At 40.8% G+C, this 23,065-nt stretch overlaps 1 protein-coding gene across 4 annotated transcripts in view; it reads left to right on the forward strand.

Annotated features, from left to right (window-relative positions):
• ttc3 (tetratricopeptide repeat domain 3) overlaps window positions 1-23,065 on the forward strand; it is a 34,544-nt gene that overhangs the window by 6,932 nt on the left and 4,547 nt on the right. For 3 of the 4 annotated variants that reach the window (XM_064351215.1, XM_064351216.1, XM_064351213.1), the window contains exons 8-41: window positions 1,339-1,424; window positions 2,278-2,372; window positions 2,993-3,055; window positions 3,583-3,637; window positions 3,736-3,898; window positions 5,934-5,982; window positions 6,103-6,202; window positions 6,344-6,380; window positions 7,093-7,153; window positions 8,565-8,652; window positions 9,464-9,613; window positions 11,946-12,026; window positions 12,202-12,311; window positions 12,408-12,534; window positions 12,762-12,884; window positions 13,199-13,300; window positions 13,436-13,528; window positions 13,616-13,680; window positions 14,898-15,040; window positions 15,567-15,872; window positions 16,867-17,139; window positions 17,290-17,336; window positions 17,669-17,725; window positions 18,772-18,848; window positions 18,948-19,103; window positions 19,208-19,913; window positions 20,001-20,069; window positions 20,187-20,336; window positions 20,473-20,612; window positions 20,958-21,026; window positions 21,242-21,338; window positions 21,725-21,828; window positions 22,295-22,379; window positions 22,778-22,879. In XM_064351215.1, coding sequence (XP_064207285.1) covers window positions 1,339-1,424; window positions 2,278-2,372; window positions 2,993-3,055; window positions 3,583-3,637; window positions 3,736-3,898; window positions 5,934-5,982; window positions 6,103-6,202; window positions 6,344-6,380; window positions 7,093-7,153; window positions 8,565-8,652; window positions 9,464-9,613; window positions 11,946-12,026; window positions 12,202-12,311; window positions 12,408-12,534; window positions 12,762-12,884; window positions 13,199-13,300; window positions 13,436-13,528; window positions 13,616-13,680; window positions 14,898-15,040; window positions 15,567-15,872; window positions 16,867-17,139; window positions 17,290-17,336; window positions 17,669-17,725; window positions 18,772-18,848; window positions 18,948-19,103; window positions 19,208-19,913; window positions 20,001-20,069; window positions 20,187-20,336; window positions 20,473-20,612; window positions 20,958-21,026; window positions 21,242-21,338; window positions 21,725-21,828; window positions 22,295-22,379; window positions 22,778-22,879 — 4,229 coding nt within the window. The remainder of the gene's footprint in view (window positions 1-1,338; window positions 1,425-2,277; window positions 2,373-2,992; window positions 3,056-3,582; window positions 3,638-3,735; window positions 3,899-5,933; window positions 5,983-6,102; window positions 6,203-6,343; window positions 6,381-7,092; window positions 7,154-8,564; window positions 8,653-9,463; window positions 9,614-11,945; window positions 12,027-12,201; window positions 12,312-12,407; window positions 12,535-12,761; window positions 12,885-13,198; window positions 13,301-13,435; window positions 13,529-13,615; window positions 13,681-14,897; window positions 15,041-15,566; window positions 15,873-16,866; window positions 17,140-17,289; window positions 17,337-17,668; window positions 17,726-18,771; window positions 18,849-18,947; window positions 19,104-19,207; window positions 19,914-20,000; window positions 20,070-20,186; window positions 20,337-20,472; window positions 20,613-20,957; window positions 21,027-21,241; window positions 21,339-21,724; window positions 21,829-22,294; window positions 22,380-22,777; window positions 22,880-23,065) is intronic. The other variant, XM_064351214.1, reaches the window with a different exon arrangement.

A 23,065-nucleotide genomic window follows, 5' to 3' on the forward strand; every position in this document is an offset into this window, starting at 1 on the left:
GGAAGTAGTACCAAATATTTAATTTGATAATTAGGTGTAGCAAAAATGTACGTGCTGTACATAATAGGTTAGGACTTTGTTATAGCAGCTTTCAGTTTGCAAACGGTATCTTTATCCAACTAAATTCTTGGCTCACTGGTTTATCCTTCACGAACGATCGTTCTCAGTTCACTAGCTGAACTGAACGTTCGGCCGTGTTTCAGTTCAGTGAATGGGACTACGCAGTCGGAGGTCCGGTCAGGCACTGAACGATTCAGCGAACAAATCTTTTGAACAAATCTTTTGATTGAATCTTTTTAATGAACTGATTCTAATGATTCAGTACACTGGAAAGAACTGCTTTGCCCATCACTAGTACTGGCACTTACAGCGCTCGTTTTCACCCAAAAGGAGGCGTGGTCATTTGGACGACAGGGAAGTGACGTATGACTACTCTCATCCATCGGGTGGGAAAAAAAATAACTTCACACACATACACACAGAGACAGACCTGCTAAATGTCAGGCACACCAGTGCGACCAATGAAAATGATTAGTCGCACTTGACAGATTTTTGGTCGCATTTGGTCACACTCTGGAGCCTTGGAAGGGTTCATTTGTATGTCCCTTTTGAATACTGAAAAAATCTTGTAGATTGTATCCAGGTTATTTGGTTAATTAGGAGTAATATTTTCTGTTTATGTGAAGGCTAGAGACTAAGGAGATTAATTCTGCTGTTGGAGACTCCCAAGTCTTATGACACTTTGCTTCAGACAAGCAATTGAAAGTGGGAGGAGCAGAAGGAACTAAGGAAGGATATGTAAAGATGATCATGATATCATAAACCGATACTTAATTTAAACAGAAATATAATAAAAAATAAAAGAATTAAATTCAATGTTGGTGCAGACAACCATTAGCCTATTTTTATGCCTCTGCGACGGCATAGCCGTGGCCGGAAGCATTATATTTTCGGGTTGTCTGTCCGTCCGTCCATCCGTCCCGTCCTGATTCTCGTGAACGCGATATCTCAGGAACGCTTTGAGGGAATTTCTTCAAATGTGGCACAAATCTCCATTTGGACTCAAGGATGAACTTATTAGATTTTGGTCGTTTCTTATCATATGTTAAAGAGGACTTGATGAAGACAAGGGCTGAATATCTGACTGCTGCGTAGAATAGCTGTGAAACTTAAAAGTGTATCATCTAATAGACTGGACTGGCAGTTTAGCTGTGAACATTCTTGCATCTGCATACGTTTTTGTGGAAGGAGTTAATACTTGATTTAGACACAGCAAATGTCCCTGCCATGCCTGTTGGACATGTGAATCCAGCTCTTCTGTTATTTTTAAACCCCCAGATGCCCATTATGTAAATGCCATGGCATACGATAAAGATGACACTATTAACCGGTTGACCACTGCAAACTGCAAGTGTTGTGTAAAGGTAAGGATTCTGTTCCTGTCTGACCTGTGCTCTTAACATGGACATTTCTCACATTGAAATAACACTGTTGGACTGCTGAGGTCATGTTCTTTGGTTATTTCTCAAAATGTGCTTTCCTATAAAGAAGTGAAAAAAGCTGTTAAATTACTTGAAATTACTGCTGAAATGGTTAAAGGTACAACTGGAGCCTGGCTAAAAATTTGGGAAAACTGTAAAAGCAGCATATTGATTATATTTTCCTTCCCCGATAGAAAATGAATGTTACTCTTTTTTTTAATGTTACTTTTGCCTGCTGCCTGTGGTCTAAGGCAAGAAACTATTTCTCTAACTCTTATGGTTTGTTGTCTGCTGAATAATTAACTGTAACAAGTCCGAAACTAACAGTAACGAGGCCACAGAGTTCTTGTATTCCTGAAGTCTCTGTCCATGACTCAGTTGAAGTAGCTAGCTTGCTATGTTGGTTGCTGGATAGTCTGAGATCAATTTAGCCTAGCACCTGAGGTCAACCTGTTTGTAACTGGTAACAAGATGTAGTGCTCACTAAAATGTGCACTTTCATTGCTTGGGATAGTGTAATTATAATGGTACATATTGGAGTGTCCTGTAACTGGTGTTTTTACAGGGTTTTTCAGGTAACAAATGCATCCGTTGCACTGTATATGTCCTCACATACTAACAAAAATGTGTTGATACAGTATGTTCACCCTATAGTTCTGCTCTGAAATCAATTTTGCATTGCTGAATATCTGCTCACTCACTAAGGACTGCCCGAAATGGAGCATTTCTCATTTGGAAGGGCAGTATTATATATTTTTTCTTTCTTTTTTCTTCTTTTTTTTTTTTTTTTTTTTAGAAAAGTGAAGAAATGAAAACTAAGGGAAATGATTTGTTTCGGAGAAAAAAATTCAACGCTGCTGTAAAATACTACACCAAAGCAATCCAATACCAGTGAGTTATATATCATTCTGGAATCTGTAAAAGAGCTCAGTTTATTCCTCCATACTTTTTTAAAGTAGAAAAATAAATGCAGGTATGTCTTTGTTGTAAAACCTGTTATTTAATATAGTAAATGAATTAGTGGTTCTGTTCCCCAAGTGCACGTCAACAGAAAAACCAACAACTGAGGGAGAATGTTAATACTTTTACCCTGTCCCTTGAAGTAAACAGTGGACCAAATGGTCAAATGATCAGGGGGGGGGGGTTAGACCTGGGGTTAAAGAAACAAGTTGTAGAGGAAATTGCTCTGAGATAGAGTGTTGAGGATGTCACATTGCACACATACTGCATTTCTAAAGGGTGAGAATTTCACTGGATTAGGAGGTAGATAAGGTTACCATATTGGTCCAGCCGGGGTAGAGGTACTGATCAAAGAAGGGAATTTGACTGAATTAGGAGGGGGTTAAAATGTTTTCCAATATTTTACTGCACCATGTGATATTCTATTAAATTGAATCATTACATTTACCGTCTTCCATTAGAAGAAATAGCAAGTTTGGTTTAGTCTGAAGTTGTATTCAATTTTATATTTGGCTTTACATGAGCACTTTACATGTTGTTCTTTCCCCCAGCCCAGACAACCACCTTCTCTATGGAAATAGAGCTCTTTGCTTCATTAACAGTGAAAAATACCAGTAAGTACTTAAAAAAAAAAAAAAGAAAGAAATCTAAATTATTGAAATTGCCTCACGTAAGCATCTGTATATTTTGTTCTCTGATGATTAACATTCTTTATATCTGTGTGGATTAATTTAACAGACTGTCCTTTCTTTAGTGGGAAATTACAAAGATGGTTTATATCAGTGTATATCTTTATGTTTAGTGCCTTTTCGTATTTTCCGGGCAGCCCAACACATAGTCCGGGCACGTTGCCAGATACGTAACCTCCCATTTTTAATTAGTTCCCTTAGAGAAAGATTCATTTTTGTTCCTCATCTCTTTGCAAAAACTTCTTTGTCTGTCAAGAAGGTATGAAACTTGCTGAGTAAAACGCCGATTTTCAGAGAACTACACAGAACCACAGATGCTGTATTTCACTCCATGATATCATGTATTAAAGCTTCTCAACCTTGATTGAATTATTCTTCAACAATCTGTGAGTCCTGGATATTTGGTGGTATGAATGAGATCTGAAAGAAGATTTCTCTCTTTACTTTTTTAGGAAAGCCATCGGTGATGGAAAACGTGCCACAATAATAAAACCGGACTGGGCAAAGGTAAACATCTTCACCTGTGTGTGCTCAGCAAATACTGCTGGCTGGAAGGGGGGTTTGGTGTTCAGCATTGCCTTTGTGACTGCGCTCCTGTCCTCCAGGGTCACTATCACTTCTGCGATGCCCTCTTCGCTCTGGGCGAGCACAGGCCGGCCCTGGAGGCCAACGAGAGAGCCCAGGGGCTGTGCTGCGGTGACTCGGAAGGCATCCGGGTCCTGCAGCAGCAGAGGGACCGGTTCCTGAAGGACATTGAAGAGAGCAGAGGTATGCAGTGCCCTGCCCTACCCCTCCGTGGAACGCCTGCATCGGGCTTTTGATGAGATCACAAACTGGCGACACCAGCAGTCTGTCTGCATACCAAATGGCGGACAGAGATGAGCTGCCGTCATATGATGTCCTTATGATTATAAAGGGAGGAGTAGGTGTTGCCACATCTAGTTACAAACTGCCAGTATTTTTTTTCTAAGTCCTGTATTCAAACCCATGTATGGATCCTCCTGTGTGGCTGGCTGTGACACTTCTGTATTTTTATTCCGTCTCTGTCGCAACAATCTGTGCTTTCCCCCGTCTGAATAAAGTGTAAGAATACGAAAGTATGGCGGACATAAATGCATTCTTTCACAGCGGCTGGAGTATCTAATCATTCTGCCTGATTTATTTTTCCCTTCTGGCCATAGCCCCTTTTCCACCGTAGGGCCGAACGGTTCTGAGCACTGAGAGGAACGGTTCCAATGGTGTTTCCACCTGGAAACAGTTTGGCGCGGAACGCTCACAAACTGTGCCCAGCACAATATTTTTGGCACGGTTAGACAACCGTGCTCAGTGCAGAAGAACCGTTTGAGTGGGATTAATGGCGTAGGTATTCACTGATTGGTTTCAGTTTTGTGACTCCGCATACGGTCTCTTCACATCCGCTTCCGTAAGCTAGGTCGGTACAGAAGCTAATATAAATAAAAATGCCACTCAATAGTCGTATTCTGTCATAGCAACAAGATAAACCCGACAATAGCCCTAAGATATTCCAATACAGCAGTGAAAATGCTGCTCACTGAATAACGAAATAAACGAGACAAAGTTTTAAAAAATGATAGCATGTCATTCTACAGTCAATATCTGGGACTGAATATTGAATAAATACATAACCTTACCATTGGTTTTACGTGTAGAGATGTCCCTTTTGTGACTGAGTGGTCATATATTGTCTTGGACAATCCGTTTGTGAAATATACGCACATTTGTGATGCCTGGGTACCTTCCAAAATATCTGTGCGTAATACCACACGTGTTGTTTACAGCATTGTCGCCCTTTTTAGTACAGTCTGGCTTGTTTGACAATTCATTTATTCAGTAGGTGAGAGTATAAGCTTTCTAACAATGTATAACATGTCTAATTTTGGAATAGCGTTTTATAGGTCAGCATAACAGCGAAAATTTTCTTATCGCATTCACTTACGCATTCACTCTGTGGTAGCAGTAAAAGACACTGCACCTAACGAAATGTTAACGATTTTTCGTAATTTCTTGGAAAATACTATTATTATTGAGGACTTCTGGGCATAGCTAAGCCATATATTTTCTGATAGACCTATCTGACATCGTTTTCTGGAGCAAAACAGAAGCGGATTGAACTGTATCGTTGGTTTACTGTCTCTGTCTCCATCTACTGAACACAAATAAAATTTCATCATTGCTATGTAAGTATTACTGCTCAAAATATTTCGGTTATACACGTTATTTTTGCAATTGAGTGTCTTTAAATAGGTTAGTGGTATTATATAATGTGGATATTTCACACTGTAATGTAAGCGTTAGTTAGTAGTGTAATAGTTTTTGTGATGCATGCAACAGTGATGGTCAGTAGAGGATACGCTAAAAAGAAAAACCAAAAACAGACCAAAATACACAGAATCCTCGTCCATATCGTCAGTCAACGAAACATAACATAACAAAAACAAAACGGAATGGGGAGCGACGGCAACAACTGGCGCATATTTATTACATACACAACGGGACGCTGCCGCTGATCCACCTCGTCGCTGATCCAACTAGTGACGACAGCATCACTTGCTGTCGTCACTAGTTTTTCTTAGATACTTCCTTGTCCTGGTTTTAGCAGCCCGACAGATGGAAACAGAAACGGTAACCGTTCCCACGAGTCCTGAGCAGCGTGGAACGGCACAGAGCGGCCCTGGTAACCGTTCGGCCCTACAGTGGAAAAGCGCTTCATGGTGCAGTTTTGTGGTTTAAAAAAAGGTTTTTGCTTTTTCACAAGTTTGGTCTCATCAAGTGTTTTTCATAGGTGCTGCAAGGCGGAAAAAAAGTGGTGCAAAGAAAGACTTGAGTAAAAGGTATGGATACTCTGCTCTTATAACATGGGTCTGTTTAAATAAAGAAATAGTGTTTATTTCTGAAAGTAAGGTAAGATTCTACAGAAGAATATGTCATTGACACATCAATGTTTTCTTTAGGGTGGATTCTGTTCCCAGAACGGGTGCGGAGAGTCCACTCACTACAGACCCCACTAGCAGGACAGTGCATTCTAGGGACAGCTCTGCCCCAGAAAGGAAGGTAAGATGGGACTTCATGAATATGTGTTGTGTATGTACATGTACATATTTCCTTCTACCGCACCACTGCAATTGTTTTCATGTAGAAATATTATCTGATGCTAAGTACGCCCATTCAAATGTTTCCCTTCCCCCCAATCAGGAACCAGAAGATAGGAGTGGCTCTGGAAGTTGTCCAGGTGAGGTTTGTTTTTCATGTTTGTGCTTTGCGGTTAAATGTATAATTGAAACTGAAACTGTAGAACTGGAACACTTCAGCTAAAGCAGGGGAACGGTGAGTTTTCATGTTCCAGACTGATCCAATGTGCTTGTTGGAGAACAAGATTTATTTAAAGCTAATGATTGACAATATAAATACACAGAAGATAAGTGTGTGGCTGCTGACAATAAAATCAACCCAGCTTCTGTGAACGGCTTTGTACAAAAGCTGTGTAGCTAAAAAATGTTTTTTGTTCTTGAGACCATTACAGGTCATTGTTATTATCAAATATCTATTGCTTCATAATGAACATTATAATTCCTACTAGGGTTTTTAAATAAAATTGCAGGTGGATGCTTTGCTCTTGAGTGGTGTTCAGTATTATGGTGTGCGCGAGTGTGATTTTCCAGGATTGTTACTGGCAGAACTTGTTCTCAAGCTGTCTATATGTCATCACACTGCTTTTCAACCTTGCAAAAGGATCCCAGACTATTTGACTAGTAGGTAGGGTGTGGCTATGCACGTGATTTGACAATGAATCACATGTCAGGTGTATTTACATGCTGCAAAGCAGAGGTGCTTTCTAAAGCCTCAAAGAGTACTCTTTGGAAATCTTGACATCACACGCTGTACGTAACCAGACGCTCTTTCTGTGTTTATTCTAAAGCTGACATTTATTGTCTATCACACAGTCTCAGTTGAAGGAGGAATACAGACAGAGGGAAATTCTGAAGAGGTCAAAGAAATAAACAGGTAACTTGTTTTCTTATTATGCATATCCTTCTAGACCTTAGGTTTTCTGATTGTTTTTGTTTTTTTTTTTGCCTGATTTAAAACCTCACCCAGGAAGTTACCGAGGTGGAATGGAACGTCATTACACTAGCAGTTCCTCAGCTGTACACACCCCCTGAGTATCTTTACACAAGAGAAGAAAAAGAAACTTACCGTGTCTATGAAAAAGGGAGCTTGTGTATTCTTTACATTAATGTTACATGGACCTTGAAGTTGGGCAGTGTTTCCTGACATTGATTTTCTGTGATCTTCAAACTTGCCGTGCTCTGGAGTAATTGGAGTAATATATATAATAATGTTTGTTTTCATTTTGTAATGGCTTCTACTTAGCAAACAAATTATGGTAGAGAGGAATACTGGCTTACATACTTTTTAGCTGCAAGTTAAATAGGTGACTCATGATATGCTGTATGAGTTTTCTTTGGAAAGTTTAAAAAAAGTTAGCATGAAATCAGAGAATGTCCAGTGTCTAGCCAGTTGTTTGCAAATGTGTACTTCTTAATCTTTTGAGACGGCTATATTTGTTTTTCTCTTGTGGTGTTTTTCATTTATGGATATTTTTAAAATTAAAACATAGGCGATTTCATTTTTGTTCCAGAGAAATTATTAACTCTTCGCAATTTTGAAAAACTAAATCAAAGAGGATAGTTTATATTTTGTGGTTTGACGTCAGGAAGGAAGAGTAAGTAACAAGCGGAATCTAAGAAGAGGAAGAGAAAACGGTAAAGGGCTTGTGATTTGATTCCAGGCTTGTGATTTGATTTCATCTCCTTTGTGTGAGTTGTCCATTTTAAATGATGATGAACAAACTGAGGCACTGTGTGTGTGTGTGTGTGTGTTTTGAGTGTCTGTAAATAATTGCAGAAACAGTAACTGGTGCAGCAAGCTTGGTGGTTATTTATATGTATTGCTGATAACATCAGTATAGAGCTTTTCATTTTGATTTTATTCAGTTTTCAACCTGCCTCCAGATATTTACTAATAGAAAACATGCATGCTGTGGCAGTAACCACCAACCAGTCTGAGTCAGTACTTACTGAAGTGTTCTACTGTTCCAGTAAACTGCATATACTTCGGCACTGCATTACGTGTAGGGTCATTCTGCGTGAATCAAAACAGCTTGGTTTTGTGGGAATCTTGTTCAGTTTTGATACTAGATAAGATTTTTTTTGTTTGTTTCAACAAGTGTTTTGCAGAATGTTTGGACCAGTATTAATACTGTAACAATTGGTTGTATTTAAAAATAGAATGTGCAAAATAATTCTGTTAAGGAAGTGTTCTCCAAGGCCTTCCCTTTAGACCTGCATTTTATTATACAAGAGTATTGAAACCCGAACAGAGAGGTTTTAAGGGCTTGTTTTTGCACTTGTAGTGAAATGCCGGTGAAGAAGACCCGCAAAACGGAGGCGAGCACGCCTGAAAAATCTAGGCCGACGGCTAAGCATCCACCGCCGCCAAAGGTTGGGCTTTTTTGTTGACTTTTTAAAAATGTATCGTAGTGCAAAACCTGTCTGCTTGAAACAAATCAAATAACTTATTAAAAAGTAGGGAATAATCTGGAAAGTATTCACTTCATTTGCTGTTTATGTTGCACTTTTTTCTCAAAACTACTGGAAAAAATGTCCTTATTTGTTAAGTGTATCACTTAATTGATCACTGTTATGCTTAGAGAGCTTTTAAGTACATATACGGACTAATTACAGTAAATGTTTACCTTTCTCCCCAGAAAACAAAACAAAAACTACAGCATCAGTTTCATTTCTGTGTAACTCAGGAGGAAGGAAATGTTTTCCTTCCTCACTAGTTTGCAGTCATTCAGACACTATTATTACTATTTTTCTTCATTTCAGTATGCTTTGTTAGCAAATACTTACAGAAAAATTGTATTTTATGGAACATGATGGTTTATTTATGGTAAAATAATGTTTTCTCCTTGTATTTACTGTATGTTGGCTTATTTTACTTCTATTTATTCATTAGAATAATAATAACAGTTCTGAAAAACTACAAAATGTTCTTTCCCCTAATTAAGTTTCCAAAAAACTCATTGCATATTTTGCACAGGTATATCTTTTAAGCCAGCAAATTTGGAATGTGAACCCAGAAATTGGATAGATTGACACTTGCCAGAAAAAAAACTAAATGATTTTCAGAATGAAAACCAAGCCTCAGAATAAAAATTAAATGAGAATGAAAGGTTTTGTTGGAATGCATTAACCTTCATTTAATTGACTGTATTATTATTTTTAATATTGGTTTATGGCATTTCAGATGGTGGTCAGCACAGATGGTGGTGATCTGAAGACCAAGCTGAAATGTGCTGTAGAGGATGCCCATACCGCCCTGTATGACCAGCGCTGTCGCAATGCTGAACAGGCCTTCTCTCAAGCGCTTTGCCTGCTTGATTCCACTACGCCAAAGGTACATTTTCCTCTTTCTGCTTGTGTAACTGTTATGAATGAATTTAGCCCACATTTACTCGACCTCTGCTACTGTGGTACCAGTAAATCAGGGGTGAAATTGGAGAGCAGAGAACCAGTGGTAATTGAGTGCCCTATAATTGTTGCCAGAATAACTCCCCAGAATAACAACTGTAGTTGTTCTAACGTACAATATGGTATTTGTGGAGGAAAATCACCTCTTAGGTTTGGGGGTGAATCGGCAATGTAAGAAGATAGACTAGAAACTATAATTTCTTTTAATAAACTTTTATTGTACGTAGGCCTACGGGAGGTTTCCAGTATCATAAAGACACACAGAGAGCTCCCCGAATTACATTCTACATCCTTTTTGTACGATCAGATCTCCTCCTACCATGACGTATTTTCCCTCTAAAACAACCAATCCCAGCCTAGGTTACACTTATGTTTCATCAGCTAGTTTAACAATAACTAGTATATAATTTCTAATTTCACTAAATGACAGATATTCTACCACATACTTTCAAAGGTATGTGTGCGCATGACTTGAATAACAAGTATTTGCTCTCACGATTAACAATTGATTAATCTTCCGGTTTCAAAGTACATGCACTTTAAATGCATTTAATACATACTGTGATCCAAATAAAATATTTAACTCATATATAAACATACCAACAGAATATGTCTATATGATTACTGTTGCTGTCATTAATTTGATTTTCATTTATTCTTTTTGATAGAATATAATCTATACAGTAACTAGATATAACAAAACAGTTATTTCTGTGTCGGTGTGTCCTTTCTCTTCTTTTGCAACTCAAAGGTCTTCTGCATGAGACTGGTCCCCAACATAAGTTATTTACAGAATTCCAATAAGTAAATGTTTATAATTTTTTCTCCTGCATTTGGGGTCCAAACATTCTCTAGATCGTATGCATCAGTGCACAAAGTGGCCACAGTCTTTCCTTATTTACAAATTCTTAGACACAACGCAGAACACCTGCTATTCTTCATCAACCTTCACATAATCACATACATTTAACTATATTCTTGATCAATACAATCTTTAATAAGAAGAAATTTAAAAGGATATATGAACATTAAAAGCATATAGGAGAAGTATACTTCCACATATTGATACTAACTTATGCTGGTGACATGGAACTTATTTTCTGTTCAATTGTATATCCTTCATATTGGGTGCTTAAGAGATCTAAAGAATAGTTAAGCTTGTTAAATGTATGCATCTCCTCCAACTTAATTGTATTGAATTTTCTGCCAGCATCATAGACAATCATAGACATCTTCTCTATGCGATTTTTGGCTGGACCGCAACAGCGGGGCCATCCCTACAAACGCAAATGTCTGTGACTGACTGACTGACTGACTGACTGAGTGATGAAGTTACACCATTGGTCGGCCGGATCACGTATGTTAGGTCCAGCCATGTACTAGGTTTTAACCTGGTCTTGTTATCATGCTGACGTGCTTTTCTCATTGATCTGTTCTTTCAACACTCCTGTATAACACTCGATGACAAGTTTCTGCACAGAAACATGGCTGCTGTAGGCTGTTGAATTTGATCTGTTTTGTTGGCATGTTACATGTTGCACTTAAGATCTCTGGCATACTGGCATGTAGCTTTCAGTTTTTTAATAAAGAACACGCGCACGGACACACACAGCAAGAGAGATTACAGAATTAGTACCACTTCACTGCGAACAAGTTTGACTACTTTTTTGTTCATTTCTTTTCTTTTCTAGTAAGGATAGTTTGAGTTCTAAGCGTTAAGTAGACTCGTCGAAATGAAGAGTGAAACTAAGATATGCAGTTAATACTTGCTTTTTTTAGGATTTGCGTCTTCTGTTGACTATACACACATTTCTCGCAATTTCCCTTTTCTTTTCTTTTTCTTTTTTGGACTACGTAAAACGCGGTTCCTAGTTTAACCAACCCGCTGTGGCGTAGCTAAAGCGTCAGGTGCAGACCGACATGAGTTTACCGAATTTACTGTAGAACGAGCAAAAATCGAGAAACCGGAGGTAGTATTCTACAGTATTTTGTTATTACATAATTAAAATAATAAGCTTTGCGGAATGGATCTGAAACGGCAACCTAACTTCACTTCGAACAAGCCACAATAACGACTAGCTCGTTTTTTTGAAACAACTTGCAGATTGGTTGATGACGTTAAACATCGTTACAAAACATGGAAGAACTTCCCATGTTTTTATTCCAACATTAGCTGACTTTATAACTTTTGACTTGTAAGTACTTGTCATTCATTCAATTTGTTACTTTGCTGAAAAGATTTTATTGCTATTTCTTAGGAGCTGGGCATCTCTGAACTTGATGTTGTTGTTCTGAAATATGGACATGCCATTGCTCTTTTGGAAACCGGGCAACCTGAGGTAAATTCACTTTAGTATTTGGAGTAGAGCTTGAAAAACTTGTAATTTTGAAGGAGCATGATAATTCATATCTTTAAACTGTGCAATATGTGGAACAAGGTTGTGTAAAAGTATTTGAGTGTCTGAAACTGAAGACCCGTTTCTGAATTCATCATTGTACTGTATTCCTGCCCAGGAACTGATTCAGGCTAAGGAGGAATTTGACAAGATTCAGGAAATAGCTGACAGGAGCTTTCAGTGTTTGGTTTTCTTTGGAATTGGCAAGGTGTGCCTAAAGGAGAACAGGTATGGCCATCCTGGTTTTTAGAAGACAAAATTATGAACTGACACTAAATGGATTTCACGGCATGGTTCTTATTGCTTTAATTTCTGCTTCACCAGGTTTTCAGCAGCCCTCGAAGAGTTCGCTAATTCTCTTAAGATGATTAACCTTCAAATCACACCAGGGAAATTGACATGGCCCACAACAACAGTTATTGTTGAAGAAACTCGGACTGAATATTTTAAGGTATAAACTACGAATTAATGACATGGAACTTTGATTCTATTATAAACTGCATTTTTTGCATTCCACTGTACATTGTACTTACAGTAAAATAAGTGTCTTTCTCTGAGGTTGATTTAAAAATGCACTCCCCCATCCGCTCCTATGAAGATTGTTGTATCCTGAACCTGATTCTGGGGATGCTGGTTCATTTTTCTCATGGTTATTTTTATTTATTTTTTTCCCTCAAGGATCTTCTGGAGAAATTTGTAGAGATGTGCAAGTTTCCACCCAAGCCAGATGCCGTTTGCCACCATGAAAATTGCCAGGGACATTCAAAAACTCAAATCTACTTCACAGACCCAGATTTTAAGGTATCTGTGAATGATTCTTTGTTTTTTCTTGAATTGCGGAGAACCCATTCAAAATGTGTGAATACAAAATATTCAGTACTTTATAACAAAGTTAATGCATAGAGTTGTGCACAACTGTGTCATTTCACAAATGTATTATTCCACTTGTGTAAGATTTCTACTGTGTCCAATACTCTGAACTTATGACACTGTTATGGCTCAAAATCCAAATGCAAACCTTTTATTGGGGAAATTTTCTGGGCAGTATGAGTACCCCATACTCCCATCACTAAAGTGAATGGGTTAGCTGATGTGTTGTCACTGATCTTTTTCAGGGATTCATCAGAATGATTTGTTGTCAAAGATGTAATGTGGAGTTTCACATCAGCTGCTGGAAGAAAATGAAAGCAGCTGTGTTTAGTGATAAGAATGATAAGGTAGGTACTCTCCTGACCCACAACGCTGGAAGTGGAAATCATGTTTGGCAGAAAATATTTAAACTTATATTTGATGCTATTTTTGATGATATCTGATCCTAATGGATCTTCCTTTGTTTCTTTGTTAATGCTCAGGATTTTCTACAAGAAATGTGTTTTACTCCAGATTGCGGTGGTAAAATTTGCCATATAGTAATCTTTGGTTCAACTGGACTGATCAAGTGTGAGGTGAGGTTTACTTTTTATAATCACATATATGTTTGTCACACATCTTTAGGATTGAAAATAACTTCTCTCCCCTTTTTTGCCATCCAGTTTGAGTCTTCTATTAAAAAAAACACAGTAACTGCGAAGCCCAGAGTCAAACAGATATGTACAAGGTAAGAAATGTTTCCTCCGGCATTTTTGGTTGGACCACAACAGGGGGGCCAGCCCTACAAACGTGAATGTCTGTGACTGACTGACTGACTGAGTGATTAAGTCACACCGCGCATGTACGTGACGTCGGCCGGTTCGGTCCAGCCATATACTAGGTTTTAACCTGGTTTCGTTTTAGCTACCATTTAAACTGATTATGACGGGAGGAATAAACTAGTAGTTTAAATTGAATCGAGAAACGCATGAAAGAAGCTCAACGTAAGTCGTTTGGTACTACCCCCATAAACAGCATTTCTTTTTTTTGTGAGAAATAAACGGCAAGTTAGCCAGCAAACCGAATTTAACGACAAACATGTTATCGCTAACGTTAGCCTTTATCGAGATCACACATCGTTAGATTTCAGGTAAAAGGGTGGGTAATTTACAGACTTTTTGTCCCGCTAACGTTTATTTATCTGTTTTCCCCTTGTGACTGATTCATTTTCGTGGCTTGCTAACAAACTCTGCTCCGACTGCTACTGATGGGTGTGAAGCCAGGGTTACATAAACTTAACGTTAGTATAGGTCCCAAAGTAACGTTTAATTTTTGCGAAATATTTCGAACTCGAATTTTGTGTTTTCTAAAGTGTCAATCTAACTAGTTGGCTAGGTGGTGTAGTTCGTTGTCTGACGCTATCGTTAAGAGGGCAAGAGGTCTAATTTACTGTTGAGATTAGCCCAGTTTAATTTAGCAGACATTAACCTAATAGTTACAAGCATCGCTGTTTGCTTTGTATTAGTCATGATTTAGCTGTGCACGTTAACCCGAAGTTAGTCCACAATATACGAGTTTACGAATTAAGTTGGCAAGAATTCCTCGATCTGCTTTACTCGAGTGTATAGATTGGACGGCTGATCAATTTATTTATGTAGACTATTTATTATATTGGAAGTATTTGCGCTGAACTTTTTTTCTTACCTGGACCGCAACAGCGGGGCAAGCTCTGCTAACGCGAGTGTCTGTGATGAAGTTACACCATTGGTCGGCCGGTCCAGCCATATAGCCTACTAGGTTTTGACCTGGTCTTGTTTCTTCTTCTACAGTGATGCCAACTAATTGCCTTCAACAAAATTTAGTTTCACAAATTCACGAAATATGGCGTGGATCGTGTTGATCCGATGAGTAAAGTGCACAAAGTTAGTTTCTTTTTTCTTTTTTTCTTTTCCCCTCCAACTTTAGTCTCAAGAAGTTGAAATCTAAGGAAGATCGAAAGATAAGAAGAAAACAACACAGGCAAATGAAATCTCAAACAAGGCAAGAGAAATCTGAATTGGTAGCCTTGGAAAAGAGTTCCACGTCAGGAGTAGAACTTCAAGAAAATGGTAGGAATGCTTTGAGTAATTCTTTTTTGGGAATGTGAAATTCTCTTGGGTGGCATATCCAGAAGAGACACTCATTCTTAGTGTGGCAGTATACATCTTGGTCTTGATCTGGTTCTGTGTGAGTGGCACCTGGCTGGATGACCCATAGTGCTGCTTGGCTTTAGTGCGGACCAGGGGGAGGGGAAGGGTTTCACTTATGGTATTTTGCCAGTAGTAACTAATTTCACAGCTTGAAGGTTGGGCATTCTAAATCTGGAGGGGTGGGGGAGGGTGATTTAAAGATGGTGGATAAATAGTTGTAAAAGGATCATAAACATGAAGGTAGGATTGTTCTTTTTTTCTCCCTCTGATTTGTGATGCTCATTCAGTGGCACCTACCATATGAATTGGTGGTTGCTTTGAAAATGATGACAAGCACTAGCATTTAACATAAACAAAAAAAATGTTTTTTTTAATGTATTTTTTTAAATCTGATATTTACATTTGATTTCGGATTCATTTATTTACCTCCCCCTTACCTTTTCAGCTTCCCAATCCTGGCTGATTTATGGGGACCGAGTTCTGCATCAAATATTTGAGAACAAGGAACTTCTTAAAGAGGATACCCATGATATTTCTGATTTCATGAAATGCATCCATCCTTGGAGGGAACGGCAGAAGGGAAAAGCAGATTCTGTGCAGTGTCTGAAGGAGCCGGGAAGTATGGGAGACTTGGCGGACTTGCTGCTGGAGCAGAAAAACCGAGTGTGGGCAAGAATTTTCGTACAGTATCTGAGCTCCCTGGACATCAGCCCAAAACTGCACAGCTGGGCTCATAGACAGGACAGTGCAGGTGCGCTTTTGTTTCTAATCCGTGGGGCACGCTTGCGTCATACTCTTCTATTGATATAAACGCTGAGGGAGGTCTAAGGGGAACCTTGCTTTGCTTCACAACCATCAGGTCAATGATGAATTATGAGGTTTCATTCTTCACTACTTTAGGTTCATTTCATACTTTGAGTGAGGTGCCTCTTGCATACCTTGAATATACATTCAATATTTTAAATTTAAGCAGTTACTGGTGAGGGGCAACAACAATCAAAATTATTGTTGGTTAAGATTTTTCTAGATCTATCATTACTGGGAAGATATGCACAACATCATCGGTTCATTCATATAATTGCAGTATTCTAACAGTGCCAGGTTCCTCATATCGTTAGTTGGCCCGCAGCAGCATTATCTCCCGAGCTTTGCACTTTACATTGTCTCTCTCAAATTCGGTAGAATACAGGGAGAGGTATAAACAACAGTTGTTATGCAGAGGACTTTGAAGAGGAACAGAAAGGGGGGGGGGGGCGGAGAGAGGGAGTAAGCCATGCCATGAAACCACTGAAAGAACACAGAAAATGCAGTGGAATAAAATAATGATTATATGTGTGTACATTCATAAATGAAAGTCAGGATATGTACAATATGTATGTGTATTATTACTGTACTGTATATAAAGGAGTATAGCAGTACTGTTAGTACTTGAACATGAATATTTGAAGTATTTTCTGGGAATTTGCATGCCTACATAGGGGTACTGCCAACTGTAATATTTCTAGGACGGGATTACTGGTGCAGTTTGTAGAGCAGCCAACTCAACTCATACATAAATTCCTCACACGGGCTTCTTTGTACTATTAGCCAATTTCTAACTCTAACCCTTTCTGCTTCCCCCCCCCCCCCTTGTGAAAATACTGTTCTCCTTTAAAACAAAAACAAAAAAAGGAAATAATAATAATAGGCATTATTTATAAAGCATAGCTAATTGGGGCTCTTGGGCTTCCATGTGTTCCTGGCAGGTCTGCGAGCGGCCGAGACGTTTATCGAGCGCTACGCTAACCACCTGGAAGAGCTGGACCTGGCCCCGCTGCTGGCCTTCGGGCCCATGCAGGACGCCTTCATCGAGAAGTTTGGGACCGTGCCGGAGATCTTCAGCGAGGGCATCACTGTAACGGATTACTTAAAACAGGCCCCTCCTCGCGAGATGCGCCTTTTCATCTGGACCCTGGAGGAGCATCGAGAGCTTTACCCATCTTTTCAGCACGCTTTGAATGAGTATTTTGAGATAATGGGTACGTGGTGGTGTTGGTTTTTTTGTCCTTTTGTCATTTGGGCCAGTTAAGAATGACTTCCTTACACTCGTAATCACATACCCAAAGTCACTTTCCTTTAAAATTATTTTTAAAAAATACTTTAATAATGTGTTTTATTTCCCTCCCCAGATGGTATTTGTTTAGTGATTAAGAAGACTGAGCATGAAAATCAGATTGTAAGTACCCACTTATTGCCCACTTCTGTACTGGTTTTGGAATCGATTTAGTCTTGTTACTTGAGCATGAAAAAAATAACCTTGGGTTTTAATCTTCTATTAACTTTTGACATACAACATTAACCCTGAAAAGTGGTACTTATCACAAGCTGAACCCTGAAAGCCATTACTTATCACAAGTTTGAAACCTGGAAGGCATTGCATATCACAGATGTAACCCTGAAAAGCATTACTTATTAGAAGTTTCACTGTGACAATACAAATTGGTATAGAAAATTCCAGAAAGGAAAAATGTTTATTTATATAATTATTTTAAATAATTTTTTTTCCAGAATTCTGCTGTTAGGAGTAAAAACAAAAGTCGAAAAAAGAAACAAAAAGAGCCAAAGGTAAGAAAGACACGATCATGTAAACCTATATAATGTCTGTAACATGTCTGTCAGGCTACCAGCGTGCTCCATTCTGCTGAAGCACTGGGCCTTAGTCTCCTGATTGGTCATGCACTGTGGCTGCTAGCCCTGCAGGTTATAATTGGCATTGCCCAGGCAGGGAGGGCCTCGGTTGGCTGTTACCGCTGTCCTATCGTGCAAGGGTGGTGACTGCTCAACTGGATGCCTGCAGTCTCAGCCAACTGCGCATGACGTGAACCCCACAGATGCGATGACTGCGCAGCTCAGTGGGTAGAAAAGCTGGAGAGCATGCGCTTGTTTGTGCTGACCTGAACTGATGTTGTGCGATGCTGTGATAGGCCTGAACTGATGTTGTGCGATGCTGTGATAGGCCTGAACTGATGGTGTGCGATGCTGTGATAGGCCTGAACTGATGGTGTGCGATGCTGTGATAGGCCTGAATCGATGGTGTGCGATGCTGTGATAGGCCTGAACTGATGTTGTGCGATGCTGTGATAGGCCTGAACTGATGTTGTGCGATGCTGTGATAGGCCTGAACCGATGTTGTGCGATGCTGTGATAGGCCTGAACTGATGTTGTGCAATGCTGTGATAGGCCTGGAATGCATGGTGTGAGATGAAAATGATATTCTGACAGAAATGGATGTTGCTCGATGTATGTTATAAGGCTGAAAGTGATGGTGTATTTGTGTTTATGTCCTTGAATCTGATGGTGTGCGATGCTGTGATAGGCCTGAACTGATGGTGTGCGATGCTGTGATAGGCCTGAATCGATGGTGTGCGATGCTGTGATAGGCCTGAACTGATGTTGTGCGATGCTGTGATAGGCCTGAACTGATGTTGTGCGATGCTGTGATAGGCCTGGGAATGCCATTGGCATTCCGAAGTGAGAGAAAATAAATATTCTGACAGTAAAATTTGGAAATTGGCTCTCAGAAAAATGTAATGTAATGTAATGTTTTATTTTAAGTTTTTTAAAGTTTTTATTTTATTTTATTTATTTGTTTTTTCCCCCACTTTGCCTAGCAGTCTGTTATTGTCCTGGGAACGAGGGGTGGGGCTTTAAGAGAGGAAGATGATGTGTTATCAGATGAAGATTCACTGTAAGTCATCGATCAGCCTTTTTCCCCATGTTGTTTGTGTGATTTTAATGCTGTAAGATGGCGGAAACGGTTCTGAACTTGCTGTGTTTCCCTTGACAGAAACCTGTTTGACATCAGTGGTCCCTTTATTGTTCCCGAACGCCTTCGAAATCAGGTCGCCGAATTCGAAGGGCGATACAGCAACATTGTTCCTGGCAGCCTTCACAGGAGAATTTTGGACAACAATCCAGATTCGATAAAAGAGAGTTTATATGAGTAAGCATGTGTTAATTTCTGGATGGCAGTAACCTGGTTATCAGGGCTGGGTTTTTGATTGGTCTGTGTGGAGGCCTGACTGTCCCATCCCTGTGCGCCCGCAGCTACTTTGAGCAGATCCTGGAGGCGCATGGGCCCATGGAGGCCCACGACCAGCTGCTGGTGGGAGAGCTGGAGAACTTCCCCGCCGAGGCCCAGCTGAAGATCCAGGAGGCCGGGGGACTGCAGCCCTTCCTCCTGGAGCGCTTCGTGATGACCGGAGGCCTGATCGGGCTCGTGAAGCCCGCTGTCTCACTGCAGGACGTGACGGAACACTTCGACCACCTCTTCATCTGCTCGGGGGATGCCTCCCCCACCAGGAGAACCTCCCTCAACCCCTCTGCCAAAGAGTTTCAGCCTCTCTCTCAGAATCCCGTCCAGGGTAACGGTGACGCCAGCGCTGCTTTTGAATGTACAATACCGCTCGGTATGGATGTGACAATGGACGAAACCCAGCAAGACCATTTCGGCCTTGCACCCGACCCTGTGTTTCCAGCCTGTTTTCCGGACTTGTATTCCACGTGTCTCGACCCTTCAATATTTGGCGCTCCAATCGTGGACTTTGCTCCTGATTCGAGTGAGCCATACAGTGGTGAAGGAACAGTTTTCCCAGAGCAGTACTTGGACATTTTCTCATCTGAAAACGATGGGGCCGAGTCCGCTATTGAAATGGAGGATGCTGCTCCGTTTAGCAGTGTCACTGAATCCCTGCCACCGCCGGGGTTTGGCCTGCACGCCAGGGTGACTGCAGATAAGATGGTTGATACCCAGGTATGGGTTTTTGTTGTTGGTGGTTTTAAATGTCTCGAGAAGAAAAGCCTTCTGTAACCCCATGTCTTTTTCCTCTGCTTCCTGTAGGCACGTCCTGATCACAGAGATGACGTTGCTGTTAACACCGAACCTTATAAACCATTCGAAACAAATAAAGTGAGTATTGAATGCCAGAGCCTTTGGTACTGTAGGCTACTTATTAATTTTGTGTAGTCAATGAAAAACTTGATTAAGAAATGCCTCACCAGACGTTTCCTTGTTTTTGTACACTAGGGGGACATGATTAAAAAAGAAAAGGATAATGTGGAGTTTGAAAAACAAATACAACAAATGATGGAAGATTATAAGGAAGAAGAGCAAAGAAGGAAAGAAGAGATTTCTGCCCTTGAAGCTGAGCTGGAGTCAATTCGTGTCAACACAGAGGTAGTGTACAAGCAGTCCCTGTTTCAAGGAGCCTTGGAATTTGGAATGTGGGCAGTGTAGGAGGTTGTGCTAGGAGCTTGTCTGCCTCTGTGCTGATTGTGTGTGTGTGTTTGTTTGTGTGTGTGTGTCCATCCAGATCACTAATAAAGAACTGGAGCTGTTCCAGCAGAAGTTGGAGGACGAGGTGAAGAAAGATCAACAGGAAAAAAAGGAAAACCAAGAAACTCTAAAGGCCTTGAAATCAGAAATGAAGGAGTTGTCTGAATCTCATGAGACGTGAGTGTTCTATTACTGTTATAATAGGGATAGGAATGGAACACTCACTGTGTGGCAGTTTGAGGCGGTGCAGGTCTTGGAGGCAGGCTGGTGTAGGTGCATGTTGGCTGCTTATTGTATATTACTTATTGTAATAACTTGCTTGTAAGACACGTAACTGCTCAAACTGCCATGCACAAGTGGCATTTTAATCTCTTGTTCTTCTGAGAACAGACTGGAAATGGCAACTGGTGTAGTGTAGCTTGCTGCACTGTTGTAGCAAAATGTGATCAGAATCCTCAGCTTGATTTGGGTACCTGCAGTAACTGCAGAAGCTGTGTCATTGATGATACTTTTTCCCACCAGCATTTCCAGGAGTGTCAGGGAGAAGAAAAAGGAGTATGAGAAGCGTCTCAGTGACTTCTTGGAGAGAAGGCAAGTATCTGGATGTTTGCAACAATGTGCTGCAACAGCTGTACAGCTATATATGGGAATGTTTTTATTTTTCTTTCTCCCGCACCTGTGGTGTGTGGGAATGTGTGTTTACGAGCTCTGTGCGATTCCCTCTCAATGGGTGATGCAGTTGTGCTTTGAGAATCCAAGGCCACTCTCAGGGCCACAGGAAAGACAATCTCGTGTGAACTCCACAGCAACCAGTGGGCTGATGAGAAGATGAGCCTGGAGAGCGAGATAAAGAGGTACAGGGACCTGCGTGCTGAGGCTGTCCGGAGATCACAGGCCGCTGAGGTGAGGCGCACACACACACACACACACACACACACACACACACACATGCACACTCACTCACTCACTCACACAGACACACTTGCACACTCACACACATACACTCACGCACATACTCATGCGCGCACACACACACACACACAATCACGCACTTATACGCACACACTTACACTTGCATGCACACTCACTCACACAGACACACATACACACACTCACTCACATACTCATGCGCGCACACACAATCACGCACTTATACGCACACACTTACATGCGCACGCACACACGCACACACGCACACACACACACACACACAATCTAACACACACACACACACAGACTCCGCTTCTCCATTTCCCACATTGGCTCACTCGCCAATCCCATGTTCTCAGATATCCATCCTGGAGAACCGGCGTCAGAGGGGACTGCGAGGCCTGAACAAATGTGTGTCGGACGGGGAGGTCATCCTGGCAAAGATACAGGACATGGTGGCCAGGTAGGTACAGCACTTCAGCACTTCTAATGCAACAAATTTATTTCCTTATATTCCACATCAGGAAGAGAAAGCATCATGCCAGTCCTAAGGAAGATTTGTACAGACCAATCTCTGGCATTGCCATTTTCAATTCTGTTTGATTCATTAAAAACCAGTCCATATTTATATCTTTGCAGTTTGGACGTCATTGGAACATGATGTGAAATGCGCATGAGCAGTTTAAGTCACAGTACACATGCAGGTTTTCAATCGCAAATGGATCAGTTTCAGGGGAAATCAGTTATGCTGATGGGTATGTTAGCCAAAGACAATCATCCCTCAGGGTCAGTTTGCGCTGCGATGCGGAGCACCCACGGCCGTTCCGCTTTTTTGTGTGGTTGGGAAGCGTGCTTGCCGCTCCGTGGTCGTTTGTGATTGGTTTGGGTTTTTCTGGGTGATGCTTACCTTGCCGTGTGTCCTTCCACAGTTTCCCCTCGTCTGGATTTCAGTCTGCCGCTGAGAACTGGCAGGCTTTTGTCCGGGACGCCAAAGAAAAAGTCCTCCAGGCCGAGGTGGGCGCCGCCGATGGCACTGACTGACTTTGACGGGTGTATGGGTTGCTTTAATTGGGCGAGGGGTTCTGCTGCCTGTGAGCTGCTTCGAACGGTACACAAGTGCTCACATGCTACCAGTTGTAGCAACACGTGTTGCTTCATCATATAGTAATTTGTGGCTTGTATTGGGCCATAAAAAGCACGCACTTAAGTTGCTGTGCGGTAATTCTTAATTATGGGGAAAAAGTTTTGGGCTGTAGTGAGACAGGCAGGTCCTATGGCAGTCGCCACCAGTAAAGAGTTAGGACTCGTGTAATAAACCCTGTGTGTCCAGTTTTTGCGATAGATTTTGCGGATCATGTTGGTGACTCCATTGTAGTCTACCCCCCAAAAAAATAAAATGTCTTGTGATTAAGGCCCAGTACAAGGAGCAGATGGAGCTGCTGAAGAAGGGGTCCAGGCTGTGTGCTCTTCCACGGGTGACCGTTCCCAGTGCCTCCCCTCCTCCAGCCCTGCCGGTAAGCTTTCACATTGTTGGCCATTCCCGTCAAGTGAATCACCCATTTCCTCTAACATTATCAGGAAGTTGATATGGTTCCCTTTGCTTTGAGTGCTCCTGTCTGCCTGCATTAAAAGCACTCTCGGGATCTCTGGCTGCACCTTGAGGTTTTAACGAGCGCTGAATTGGTCTCTTTAATGGATCA

The sequence above is a fragment of the Anguilla rostrata genome, chromosome 9 (assembly GCF_018555375.3).
Source record: "Anguilla rostrata isolate EN2019 chromosome 9, ASM1855537v3, whole genome shotgun sequence".
Lineage (NCBI taxonomy): Eukaryota > Metazoa > Chordata > Actinopteri > Anguilliformes > Anguillidae > Anguilla > Anguilla rostrata.